This window comes from Procambarus clarkii, chromosome 91 (genome assembly GCF_040958095.1).
Source record: "Procambarus clarkii isolate CNS0578487 chromosome 91, FALCON_Pclarkii_2.0, whole genome shotgun sequence".
Lineage (NCBI taxonomy): Eukaryota > Metazoa > Arthropoda > Malacostraca > Decapoda > Cambaridae > Procambarus > Procambarus clarkii.
The window spans coordinates 10,691,186-10,705,642 of record NC_091240.1 but is presented as its reverse complement, the minus strand read 5'-3'; the positions used below and the strand labels follow the sequence as shown (position 1 = coordinate 10,705,642).

Here is a 14,457-nt window from a genome sequence, read left to right as displayed (position 1 = left end):
ATATATATATTATATATATTATATATATATATTATATATATATATATATATATATATATATATATAAAATGCGTGTGTGTGTATTTACTATTTGTGTCTGCAAATTCGAGCTATTAGCTATTGGACCCCGCCTTTCTAGCCAATCTAATTTTTGTATTATATCTACTACACATATTTCTATCGAACCACGCACACATACACATTCCCAGGAAGCAGCCCGTAGCAGATAACTCCCAGGTACTTATTTACAACTAGGTGACCAGGACATCAGAGTGAAAGAAACCCTGCACGTTTGTTTCCGCCTCCGCCGGGAATCGAACCCGGGACATCTGGACTACGATCCCAGAGCGCTATCCACTCAGCCGCGAGGGTTCTCTGTGTGTGTGATTCTCCTCTTAGTGTACATTATATAATACTCGTGTTTGAAGTTTTCTCATGTAAGTGTGTATTCATTATTGAAGCGAATCTTACAACTTTTCTGGTATAATGTTTTATGTTTTATTACTAAATTAATGTCATTTGTTACTACTGGCCGACATTTTCCTTCCCAGTAGAAATCAAATTATATATATATATATATTAACGAAAGCGAACGAGTTGCCTCAAGGACGAAGCTCGTCCTTGAGGCAAAAACACTCCGACAGACGGAGACTGGCGAAGATATACCTTTTTTTTTTTTTGAGATATATACAAGAGTTGTTACATTCTTGTACAGCCACTAGTACGCGTAGCGTTTCGGGCAGGTCCTTAATCCTATGGTCCCTGGAATACGATCCCCTGCCGCGAAGAATCGTTTTTTCATCCAAGTACACATTTTACTGTTGCGCTAAACACATTCTCAACCTTCTCAACATATAACAATTTGTAAACAAATCTAGAGTGCGCGGACATCACCGGCGGTGTGGAAGTGAAAAGTGGACATAAGCACTGTGCTTGGGTTGCCTAACGTCAAGTAATGACGGGTATATAAGAGAGGATGAAGGCTGGGAAAGCATTCACTTCGTCTTCTGCCGTCAACCATGCGGTTCCTGCAGGTACGCGCTCGACCTCCCCGCCCTTAAGAGAGACTTTTTGGTGGGGGGTTTTGGGCCAAATTATTGTATACATTCGCAAGAGATTATTATATCCTGGGACTATATCTGTATCAATGTTCTCCCTGGTAGAGAGTTTCTTTTTAGCATTTTTAACACGTGTTATTTTTACTTTAGCAGTGACAGGATCGACGGGTAATCTTTCCAAGATTACCATCCCCCCCCCACCCATGACTGATGACCTACATGCTCCTGTGACTCGTTCCTATCTGCGAGTACAATAACGTGGCTCTGCTTCTACAAAAACCACTCCCATCCTATAAACATACCTGCTCCTCACTGACGCAAATCCTCTGGCTGCTTCCAAAATCAGACACCGACAAAAATGATCCACACTTGTTGTCCCCTAACTCCCCTTGCCACTTCGGGGGGGGGGGGGTTAGAAACAGGTCACAAGTCACGCAAATGACCTGTTTACTGATACAACGTACGCCACAAACACTTCAGAAGGCCTGCTGCTGGCTCCAGTAATAGGTCATCGACACAGGACCTGCTTGCGCCAAAACACGCCACTAACTTAGAATATGATGGCTCCAGTAACATCTCAACAACATAAACACGCACACATCTTCCTCTAGCCAATCCCGTCTTCATCAGGTGACTCAACCGCCGCCAGTGTATCATAGTGCTATGAAGTGGAACGGAAAATAACCCCTACTGAACTGAACAAACTAAATAACTCGTGATTAATTCAGTGAATAATAGAGAAAAATATATATTTTTTTACTGACACGAAGACCTTTGGTTATCGAGACCTCGCTCTCACTTTCTCGTATAGCTGTATACGTGTCAACTTATGCGCACGCGTGAAATATATTTTTTATTTTGCAACTCTCATTTTCTATAATGACACTTCCCCGCCCTGGCTCCCCTCCTACCCGAGGCGGCCGACCGCTGGAGGATATACGAGGAAGACCGAACACCAGCGGATCACGACGCCGTGAAGATTGACCGTGTTGATGCCTCCGTCCGCCGCGACCCTACGATCATATTGTGTTACGAAAAGTATCAGTGTGGAATATATCAATATGAAAGCTTCAGAGGGTCTTGTTGGCGAACGTTGTCTAACTCCAATGTTTATCGCTAGGAAAAAGTGTGTAGGAAGAATGAGAAAGAAGAACTGGGACTTGTGTACGATAATGTAATTGGATTGTTTACCAAGAGCAGTGCTGGTTAAGTTGGCGCCACGCCCACGGCGAACCGCAGGAGGGCGCTCAGGCCACTTTCTCACACAGGGCTGACACCATATTGGTCTGTTTTCGTCATCAACCTAATCAACACTCGCTCATTCTCGCTGGCTGAAGCCGGCCTTGTATGTTGACACAGCATCTTTTTTGAAAGAGACAGTAGTCTCTTTAAAAGTTTATTGATTTACATAGCCCGCTGGTCGCACACATATTGGCTATTGTTGGTCTGATATCTTCGGTTCATGATCTACCTGTTGTCACAGGTCTTTTTATTTTTTATCCTTTACAACAATGATCAAACTTTTGTTTCTTCGTTGAATATTCTAATAGAAAAGAATTCTTGGCCCTAGGATAAGTACTATAGATGAACGGATCTCTTATGACGGAGACTTACACTATTCACTGTCTTCATCTAAAGCTTAATCTTAGCATAAACATTTTCACTTTTCTTCGAATATTTTGAAAATGCGTTATTTCTTCATTTACTTTGGCACTTTGAAGATCTCAATCGACGTTTGTTTGAAGAATGCCCTGACCTTACGTCTTGACGTTTGTCTGAGCAATACAGCTGAATCACATCAACGCTCGAGTCATTAGCCTCCAGCTATAAAGTTGCATCAGTCTCTAAGTTTCACCGCTACTTCCATGGCCTTAACTTTCAAGAACTTACGAGATGTGTACCTTTCTTAAAATATATGTATAATGTTAACCTAATGTTTATTCAGGCGATGAGTCACAATAACGTTGTTAAAGTTGACCAGACCACACACTAGAAGGTGAAGGGACGACGACGTTTTGGTCGTCCTGGACCATTCTCAAGTCGATTGTCGATTTAGCTATCACAATCGACTTGACAATGGTCCAGGACGGACCGAAACGTCGTCGTCCCTTCACCTTCTAGTGTGTGGTCTGGTCAACCTAATGTTTATTCTCTCAGTTACTATGTTTATCATTAATCAATGAATTGAGGGCTATGCTGTAACTAAGTTTTTTTTTTTTTTAGGAAAGCAAATATTTTTTTAGATATGTAAATATGATTTGCCGCAGCCATCGTGTGACGTAGGTTACCGCTCTATTTCCCCATTCCTTTAATCTCTAATTATCCTAAAATGTCTGAGAAGCTTTATTCTGAAATTAAAGTTTTCCTCACCTGGATTATACATTGTGAAATTGAAATAAGTTTATTGAGGTAAAATACACACAAAGGGATGAGGTAGCTCAAGCTATTCTCACCCCGTTCAGTACATCGTGTTAATACATACATAGACACACATCACAAACAATAAACATATTACCAAACATTCTGAGACATATACATTGTTGAGTGGCAACTTTGGATAAATATTGTAATATTAAAAAAAAATATATAAACACTGGAAGAAATAATTTACCAACTTTTATCTTATCAGATAACTAAATGTTTACATATTTTGTACGCGAGTGTTTCTAAAAATCAGCTCGATTCCATATTTTTTTGTAGTTTTACCCCATTTCTTTTTAGTGTGTATAAAAGTAAATATTATTTTAGTTATTAAAATATAGATACATTCACTGCTTAGATTTGCGCGTTAGTTGATCTCTTAAATTCGACCAAATAATTCTAAAGGGCTTCATGCGAAAGCTTCGTTTCTTTGAGGAAACAGAACATGAAGCAGATTACAGTATTAATATAAGTCCGTTTTCTAATTACGACACTTATTTAGCTATTACTGAGGTAAACAGGTCTTTCAGTACCTAAGATGATGTGAATGCACAGTCTCATATATAACCAGCACAATATTACAAGATAAAAGGTAAGATTCTACCATGACCAAAATTCTTCTAATTAACATCTTCATGTATGCTAACAATATTTATCTTTCTAATAGGTAATATAAGATAGAGATGTAGATTATTTACATTATTAGTGATATATGATCAGAAATCTAGTCTCTTCTTTCCTACAGTGCAAAGCGTCAGCTGATTTCAGTTGTAGTTTAGCTGGTAACACAAAGAATTAATTACAAGTGCAGGCAATGATTTGTAGCATTGCGCTGCATTGTGTGTTTTGTTGTGAAAAAATAGTACAGTGTTACAAGTGAGGGTGATGTGGTGAAGGTGATAGTGATGTGGTGCAGGTGGTAGTGATGTGGTGAAGGTGATAGTGATGTGGTGAAGGTGATAGTGATGTGGTGCAGGTGGTAGTGATGTGGTGAAGGTGATAGTGATGTGGTGAAGGTGATAGTGATGTGGTGAAGGTGATAGTGATGTGAAGGTGATAGTGATGTGGTGAAGGTGATAGTGATGTGGTGAAGGTGATAGTGATGTGGTGCAGGTGGTAGTGATGTGGTGAAGGTGATAGTGATGTGGTGAAGGTGATAGTGATGTGGTGAAGGTAATAGTGATGTGGTGAAGGTGATAGTGATGTGGTGCAGGTGATATTGATTTGGTGCAAGTGACAGTGTTGTGTTGCAGGTGGTAGTGTTGAGTGGGGCGGTGGTGAGTGTCCTGGGGCTGGCTGGTCCATCACCGGACGCTGGGGCAGAGCCGGAGCCTCAGACCAAGGATGGGTACACCTACGATGCACCGTTCAAGTCATTCGGCCTCCCAGGCGAGGACCTAGACCAGATCCGGCCCACCTACACGGAGCCTGACACGGGATACCTTCCACCAGTGGGTCTCGCTCCTGACGATGCTCTAGCCGGCCTAGCTTTCGGTTTACCCTCTATTGACTCTGATTTCGGCCAACCAAGTCCTGGGCCGTCTTACGATCCTCCGCCATATGGCGTAACTACACCATCCTATACCCCACCTAAACCAACCTACGTTCCACCTCAACCATCCTATACACCACCTAAACCAACCTATGGAACACCTAAACCATCCTATACACCACCTAAACCATCCTATACACCACCTAAACCAACATATGGAACACCTAAACCGACCTATGTTCCACCTCAACCATCCTATACACCACCTAAACCAACCTATGGAACACCTAAACCGACCTATGTTCCACCTCAACCATCCTATACACCACCTAAACCGACCTACGTTCCACCTCAACCATCCTATACACCACCTAAACCGACCTATGGAACGCCTAAACCTACCTACGTTCCACCTCAACCATCCTATTCACCTAAACCGACCTACGTTCCGCCTCAACCATCCTATACACCACCTAAACCATCCTATACACCACCTAAATCGACCTATGGAACACCTAAACCGACCTATGTTCCACCTCAACCATCCTATTCACCTAAACCGACCTATGTTCCACCTCAACCATCCTATACACCACCTAAACCGACCTATGGAACGCCTAAACCGACCTATGTTCCACCTCAACCATCCTATACACCACCTAAACCGACCTATGGAACGCCTAAACCGACCTATGTTCCGCCTCAACCATCCTATTCACCTAAACCGACCTATGTTCCACCTCAACCATCCTATACACCACCTAAACCAACCTATACACCACCTAAACCAACCTATGGAGCGCCTAAACCGACCTACGGTCCACCTCAACCATCCTATACACCACCTAAACCGACCTATGGAACACCTAAACCGACCTATGTTCCACCTCAACCATCCTATACACCACCTAAACCGACCTACGTTCCGCCTCAACCATCCTATGGTCCCCCTAAACCGACCTATGGTACCCCTAAACCGACCTACGTTCCACCTCAACCATCCTATACACCACCTAAACCGACCTACGGTACTCCTACACCATCTTACACCCCACCTATACCGACCTATGCTCCACCCAAACCAACCTACGGTACGCCTGTACCCTCTTATACTCCACCTAAACCAACCTATGGAACACCTAGACCGACCTATGTTCCACCTCAACCTTCCTATACTCCACCCAAACCAACCTACGGTACGCCTGTACCCTCTTACACTCCACCTAAACCAACCTATGGAACACCTAGACCGACCTATGTTCCATCCCAACCATCCTATACTCCACCTAAACCAACCTACGGTACGCCTGTACCCTCTTACACTCCACCTAAACCAACCTACGGTACACCTGTACCATCCTACACTGCACCTAGACAGAGCTTTGGTTCATCTTCTCACTCATCAGAGTCCTCAAGTTTCTCATCAGAATCCTCGTCAGCTTACAAATCCTCTAATGAGGTCATAAATGTTGGTTTTGGCAGCGCATCGGCCGGCGGCGTGGGACCAGCTGGCTCCTTCGGGGGAGCCAACACTGCCTATGGTCCTGTGCCATTCACTGGCACCAACCTGGCCGGTTCCCAGGGCTCTGCCGGATTTACAGGTTCCCAGGGCTCTGCCGGATATGCAGGTTCCCAGGGCTCTACCGGATATGCAGGTTCCCAGGGCTCTGCCGGATTTGCCAGTACCCAAGGCTCTACTGGATTTGCTGGTACCCAGGGCTCTACCGGATATGCAGGTTCCCAGGGCTCTACGGGATTTGCCAGCTCCCAGGGCTCTACGGGATTTGCCAGTTCCCAGGGCTCTATCGGATTTTCAGGTTCCCAGGGCTCAACTGGACTAACAGGCTCGTATGGAGCATCTGGGTTTGCAGGTGGTGTGGCGGGCTCATTTGATGAGGAAAACTCGCTTCTGTCGTCGCAAGATGCATCCCTTGAATCACGACAGCTAACTTCCGGCTATAATACTGGGCCAGCATATAATGAGGTATATAATTTTGTATTAAATTTGGATGTTGTATGTTTACGCAGTTGGTTACCTGTGATATTTTTCAAATATATTTATTTACTATGTAGTTATACATTACGTAGTTACTCCTTGGAGATTATACATTACATAACAATTTAGATTCTACTAGATAAAATAAATAACACACTGTAGAACATTACATTATGTAGTGTATAAAGGGGCACACACACGATTCGTAAGCGATAAAGCTTGAGTTTCAACCGTGCAGAAGGTGAGATGTTAGGGCACCCATTTTTTATGTTTCTCATTTCACCCTTCACTATCGTACACATAAAACATAGGATAGACTTCTTTATTATCGTGTTCTGAGGGTAAACTATGGTAATTCTTGAGTACGAGCCGCAATTTTTTTTCTCACTTCCACAGAAGGGGATGCCATTCGACTTCGCTTACGCTGTGAACGACGAGTACAATGGTAACTTCTACAGTCATAGAGCGAACTCTGACGGCATACTAACGACCGGCGAGTACTCAGTTGTACTCCCCGATGGTCGCAAGCAAATCGTCACCTTTACGGCGGACAAGGACCTGGGTTACGTAGCCAAGGTAACTTACGAGGGTGAGGCTAGCTACCCCTCCCAGGCACTAAACACCAACAATTAACAAGAGGCGCATCGAGTTCCTAATTCCCACAGGTTGTTTCACAAGGCAATTCAAATCTGCTAATAATTTTTTTCCGAACCTCGCGTTTTATTAGGGTATATAGCATTCTTATAAATCTTATACCTATTACTTTTGGAGGAAAATTAATTTATTCGTTGTTATTAGTTATGGTTTGGTATACATGGTAAACAAATGCTCATATTCCATATCTCAAGTTGATTTCTTACATGAAGCTTTCATGGAGAAAATTGCTCTCAATGTTGACTCCAGTATGTATTGCCGAATGAAATGTCTTGTGGTAAGCTGACCACAAAGTCAGCAGTCTCACCAAACTGTGTTCTCTCAATACAGGCCAAGTTGTGTAATCTATAAGTGCCACTAAGTGTTAGTGAACTTTTACAAACTGAATATTAAGAGGACAAGATGGACTGTGGTTATTTAGGAAATAACACGTCTGTGTCCTCACTGCACCCATTACCCATCTATCTCACCCCACGGACATATTGTCTTCTGCTTCGCTCAATCATCGACCTCTTCATTGTTACTGGATAAATATTGTCGATTGTAGAACATTAGGCATTACGAATATTGTTAGTATTGTGCAATCTCAGTTTTAGGGAAATAAAAGTTTTTATATTGAAATTATTGTTTTCTTGTCTAATTTATTAAAAATGGGATGTAATGTAATATTTTGTATTTTATTTTCAATAGAATTTATAATTTAATGTTTTGTAAACTTTGAAAACACTCGCAACACATAATACAGTGATGATGCTGTGCCAAATGAACAACATTTTTAGTAAACAGACCACACACTAGAAAATGAAGGGACGACGACGTTTCGGTCCATCCTGGACCATTCTCAAGTCGATTGTGAGAATAATCAACTTGAGATCGATCGACTTGAGAATGGTCCAGGACGGACCGAAACGTCGTCTTCCCTTCATTTTCTAGTGAGTCGTCTGGTCGCCAGTATTTTATATATAATTTATTATTTTATATAATAGTCGCCAGTATTTTATATATATAAAACTATATGGAATACAGGCGAATTGTCAGCTAATGTTTTGCTAAAAATTTTGTTCATCTGACACAGCATATTTTGATCACAAAATATATATCGTTAAAATTTCTGCTTTCTTTGAAATACAGCTCTGCATATAACTAATTTTTTTTATCTTTCTTGTGGCACTCAAAACAAAAAAACATATAAATAACACAAAAAGCAGGGAATGTCCCCTTCATGCAATGATGTAACAACTTATCAACAATTTCGAGATTATACAGAATCAAAACGTCGGCTAATTCTTTTAACAGAATATCCAACGAACATTATCCACATCTGCAATAAAACCAATATAGGAATTATCACCTACATCATCACCACCTTTATTAGAAGAACTAGCAACAATTAACAGGGTCACGCCAGTATGACTTTACACTGGAATAATGTAGTAACTGTGACAAAGAGTATGCAGGTGAGGCACCCAGAAACCTAACTCTGAGGTTCTTCCTCTAAGATTTTCTTCTCCTCACCTCTCTCTTGCCTATTGATTGCCTTTAAACTCCTTCCTTCATGCAGCTGGACACCCTCATAAAGACTGTGAAGCAGTATCCTCCCCCGCGATAACAGCTTGATGGTCAAATGCAACCTCAGAGTACTGAAAACAAAAATTGTACCACTTACGGGCTATTCATGCCCGTGCCACCTCTTGGGTGGTTTAATCTTTATCAATCAATCTTCCTTCATCCACCATTTGGTCACCATTTGGTCCGGGAGACATCTCCCGTCACGCAGGGTGCAGTCGCGCCTCCACAGATCTCCAGTATCATCTCTCGATACTGGTAATGGCTCAAAAGGGCCACCACTTACGGGCTATTCATGCCCGTGCCACCTCTTGGGTGGCTTAATCTTTAATCAATCAATCATCAATCTTCCTTCATCACAATCGCCTTGAGAATGGTCCAAGACGGACCGAAACGTCGTCGTCCCTTCACTTTCTAGTATGTGGTTTGGTCAACTAACTCTGAGGATTTATGAACATAGTATACCTGAAATATCTATAACACCAAAAACGCTGTCGTACACAGACCTTATGTATGACCCTCTGTCCTGCGTGACAGTGAATACTAGCATTAACCTCAATTTAATAAGACTATCAAAATCCTCAGATTAGGCAAAATTGTAATTAATTTTGTCAATAAAGATGTTAATAATAATACGTACACAGGAACAAGAAGCAACACCTCTCAAACTTTTGGGGCACTACACCATGGAAAAAGAACATTATATATATTGTCATTATATATCATTACGGAAAAGAAGGTCATGAAACATTGTGTAGGAGCTCCAGCCATGAGACACCATAACGCCATCGAATATAATTAAGGAAGATTCAACATTGCTACCCACACTTACTAAATTATTGTTAAAAGTGATGAATATATCTTTGAGGCTGTAAATATCTTGAGGGAGCATAGTGTGAGGATGGGTTGGTGGCCGCCGCAGCCTGGAGGAGCATAGCCTGAGGATGAGTTGTGTAAGTGTAGTATATGATTATCTCTTGTTGGCGATAATCTGCTTTAGCTGGTAACTTTCCTCAACCTGAATATGTTCTAAGGTATGACTCGAGACGTGTTTCGTTAACTGCCTCTACATACTGTTAATTCACCTAAATCAACATAATCATACCACTTTAGAATGTAATTTAGTTTTTATACAGCATTATAAAGGCATACGGATTGGCGTATGCCGTTCCATTGGAGACTTTCAGCGCCGTGGGGGCGGAACCTGCTGCCTGGGTAACAGCTTCTCCCCTGAATCAACCTACCCTGGCTTTGTGCCCTGGTGAGGCTACTCCAGACCAGGCCGACACCAGAGTGCAACTCCATATAGTCTCTAGAGACTGATGGATGCCTACTACTGCTACACTACCAATATTATCAAAGTCTTATATGGTAAAAGCCGCTAGGCTGATGGAATTAGTTGAGGATGGGTTGAAAAATGCAAACTGATTTTCGACAGAATTATACTGTACATGGTGATGATCCAGCCCGTCCTCTCGAGTTGTCACAATTGACAGAAAATTATTTAATAAATTGTCCGAAACTAACCTAACCGATGGACCCACGCATAGAAAACGGAGCTGTTTGTGAACCGCTGTGATTTGTAGTACATCATATTTTGTTCGTTGATTGTGACGTCAAAATGCGATTCATTATTTGAGAGCACAGCTCGTAGATCATCATTTAATAGAATTACACAACGAAAAAGATTACCCAATGGGTGAGAGAGAAAACAGGAACAAGCATTTTGTTGCATTACAATATTTTACAAGAGCTGCTTGCAAGTGCATTGCAAAAGATGTCATTAAGTCCCATTGCCCAGAAGGCGTAAGTTATGTTGGGTTTTGTGTGATGGATGTAGTGGTGGTACTGGGCTTAAGGCCCGTCAAACTCTAGAGAGTTAATAAAGGGCACAAGAGTTCTTACTGACCAAAAAGCAAGAATACTTTAGTCCTGGACATTCTTCAAGACGAAACTCTCAGGGGTATATACACCGAGCAGCGGAGTACAACTCTCGGTGTTGTACTCCGCTGCCTGTTCTGCCACCGAGCAGCCTGCCGCTGCTCGGTGGTAATCTGCCTGCTCCTTTACCGCTTATTCACCAACGTATGATACTGGTGATCAGGGTCACGCCATTTATTAAAAATGGGATGTAATGTAATATTTTTTATTTTATTTTCAATAGAATTTATAATTTAATGTTTTGTAAACTTTGAAAACACCCGCAACACATAACACAGTGATGATGCTGTGTCAGTTATATTATTTAATGCTCCAACATCATCGACAACAACAATACGTGCCCAAAACGTATGGATATTTAGCAGTCCTTCCTAAAAAAAATGGGGAGGTAAATGTAAAAGCCCCATGAGTGCAATTATGTACTATGTATGGCAGTAAGGAATTGTACTTATTTTCACTTAGTATTAAACCATAGTCAAATATATTGTGAATATTTGAGTTTTCCTGAAAAGCTGAAAATAGAACCATGACCTAACCTAACCGTCTTAGTTTTTGAAGATAAGCATTTTATTGCTTCTTAATTACAATTACTACTTAACCAATAGCTATATTGATATTACAGTTTTATAAAATAAAACAAAATTAAAATATTTCAATAAATTTTAAAGTAACTCAAGATTTTTTTTCAAATTTTGTATAAAATCTCTATCGTTTAATAAAACTGAAAAAGAAATTCATAATATTTAAAACTTGTGTAAAGCAATCCGACCCTTAAAACTTCCTCCTAAAATTCTGTCTTAACAGAAAACGAGGAGTATAAATGGGGAGGTAAATATAACAGCCTCATAAGTACAATTATATATTATGTGTGAGTCAGGTAATGTGCTTATTACATTTAGTATAAAAACGTAGTCAATTTGAAGGATGGGTTGCATCTAGACACACCTCCTCCCCCCTCCAGTACCCGTGACACCTGCACCTGCTGTCTCGGCGAGGGACCAGACGCCACCAGCTAACGATCGCACGGGCATGAATAGCCCGTTAGAGGTAGTTTTTTGGGGGGTTGGGACTGAAGGATAATATTTGATTTATGAATAGTAAGGGTTAAGTGATGGGGCATGTAATATTTTAAAAAGAATAAACATACATTATGACCACACAATACTTGGGTAGCATGGCTACGGCCTTGTTACCCAATAAGAATAATAACTATGGTAATAATTATAATCCCGTCCATCTTCCTAAAATGAAAGTACTTATAATAACTAATGTAGTCGGACTATTCAATGAATAGTACCAAATTCTCCTTTGTATTTGTCCATCACGTCGATATTTGTACGATCGTTCACATAGTTTCATAGAGCTGTTTTGTAACTTATCAGTCATCAGTAGGTTTTGTTATAATCATATTATTTATATATTTTCGTGTTCACCTTAGCAACAGTAAATTATTAAGTACACTGTGGTAAAGCGACTAAGCCGTGCCTACTACACTCTCGCATTCCAACAGTCATCTGATTGGTATTACTAAAGAATATAATTTTTATAATGATACTTTTATTTATATAAAATATATACATTAGAGATATGATACAGTGGAGTCTCCGTAAGACATGTGCATTATATTACATAAAGCCCTAGTGTGTAGAGCGTTTCAGGTATAACTTAATGTAATTATAAGTTGCAAATTGTCAACATGTAATTAATTTTATTTTCAAAGTATGCAAAGAATTACATTATGTCAGAATACTTAATATATAATTATTACTGAAGACATCCAATCTTTAAATATTCAGGGTGTTTGATTTTTTTTAGGAATTTAATAGTTTTCCCCGAGATTCAAGATGTGTTAAAAGATATAAAGGCCTATCGGTACCCTTGCCTTTACTGAAGCAAATGGTTCTTTGCTAATAATTACCCATATCTAGGATACGGGTAATTATCTATTAACTATCTAGGAATCTAAATCACCACAAACTCGACGTGCGAATCTTCAGGATGGCTTAAAACGCTATATCAAGTCCAAAAGGTAAAGGTTTATGGATGATACATTATTGTCAAACCTCCGTCACTATAATTTTTCCCGCTAGTCAGCTGCTCCCTTGAGGTCTGCAGTAGCTGGAACTACGGGCTCACCATAACCCGTGCTACTTTGAGCTCTTTGTCCCAGGTAGTGAATCTTTAACAACAACGGTAGCTGGTCAGCTGGTACCCCCTTAATGAGCTCTGTGGTAGCTGATCAGGTACCTTCAGTTCTGCGGTAGCTGGTCAGGTACCTTCAGCTCTGCTGTAGCTGGAACTACGGGCTCACCATAACCCGTGCTTCTTTGAGCTTTTTGTTCCAGGTAGTGAATCTTTAACAACGACGGTAGCAGGTCAGCTGGTCATACCTGCAGCTCTGCAGTAGCTGGTCAGCTGGTACCTTGAGGTCTGCGGTAGCTGGTACCTGCAGCTCTCCGGTATCTGGTACGATACCTTGAGCTCTGTGGGAACTGATCAGGTAAAGTGACCTTACTGGAAGAGTGATACGGCAGAATCATCTTACCAATCGTGATGTGCTCAATTGCCTTAAGCGGTTCGTTGACCATGATGCAATGCCTTTTAGTTGACCTTGACAATGGAAGCTAGGCATCACTCAAAATTAAATTCATTGCAGCTTGTTTGCCAAGTCATTCAAGTGTAATTCTCAACTAGTGAATGTCACTCAGAAGATGACAACACTCTGTCTCAATATTGTTTGGTTTCCCATTGTCGGGAACAAGAATTTTGATTGTTTAGTATATTGACGTCCCCCCCCCCCCCCTCTAGGCCAACGACTGCTACACGAAGATGCGCCCATAACAGTTGTCCAACTCTAGGGGACCTATTTAATGGTTATCTTGAGATGATTTCGTAGCTTAGTTTCCCCGCGGCCCGGTCCTCGACCACGCCTTCTTTTTGTTACACATCCCCAGGAAGCAGCCCATAGCAGCTGTCTAGCTCCCAGGTACCTATTTACTGCTAGGTGCATAAGGGTGAAACAAACTCTGCCCATTTGTTTCTGCCTCGAACCCCGAATCTTTGGACTACAAATCCTAAAGATGTCATTAGGTCCCATTGCCTAAGGTTCGGGGCTCGAACCCCGAACCTTAACACTACGAATACCAAGCGCTGTTCACTCAGCTGTCAGGCCCATAACATGGTAGGTGAACGGAAACACTGGGTTTAAAGTAAGGGGCCTAAATGTCTCAGACTGCTCGGGAATCAAACCCGAGACCATTCGGTTGAGATCCGACTACGCTACAAAACTCGTCAAGTGGTGGATGGCGTCCTTAATGATTGGTTAAATT

At 41.3% G+C, this 14,457-nt stretch overlaps 1 protein-coding gene across 1 annotated transcript in view; it reads left to right on the top strand.

Annotated features, from left to right (window-relative positions):
* Positions 1-14,457, top strand: part of LOC123773843 (mucin-2) — a 52,157-nt gene that overhangs the window by 31,340 nt on the left and 6,360 nt on the right. Inside the window, exons 5-6 of the mRNA XM_069318899.1 lie at positions 4,733-6,955; positions 7,364-7,597. Of these exons, the coding sequence (XP_069175000.1) occupies positions 4,733-6,955; positions 7,364-7,597 (2,457 nt within the window). The remainder of the gene's footprint in view (positions 1-4,732; positions 6,956-7,363; positions 7,598-14,457) is intronic.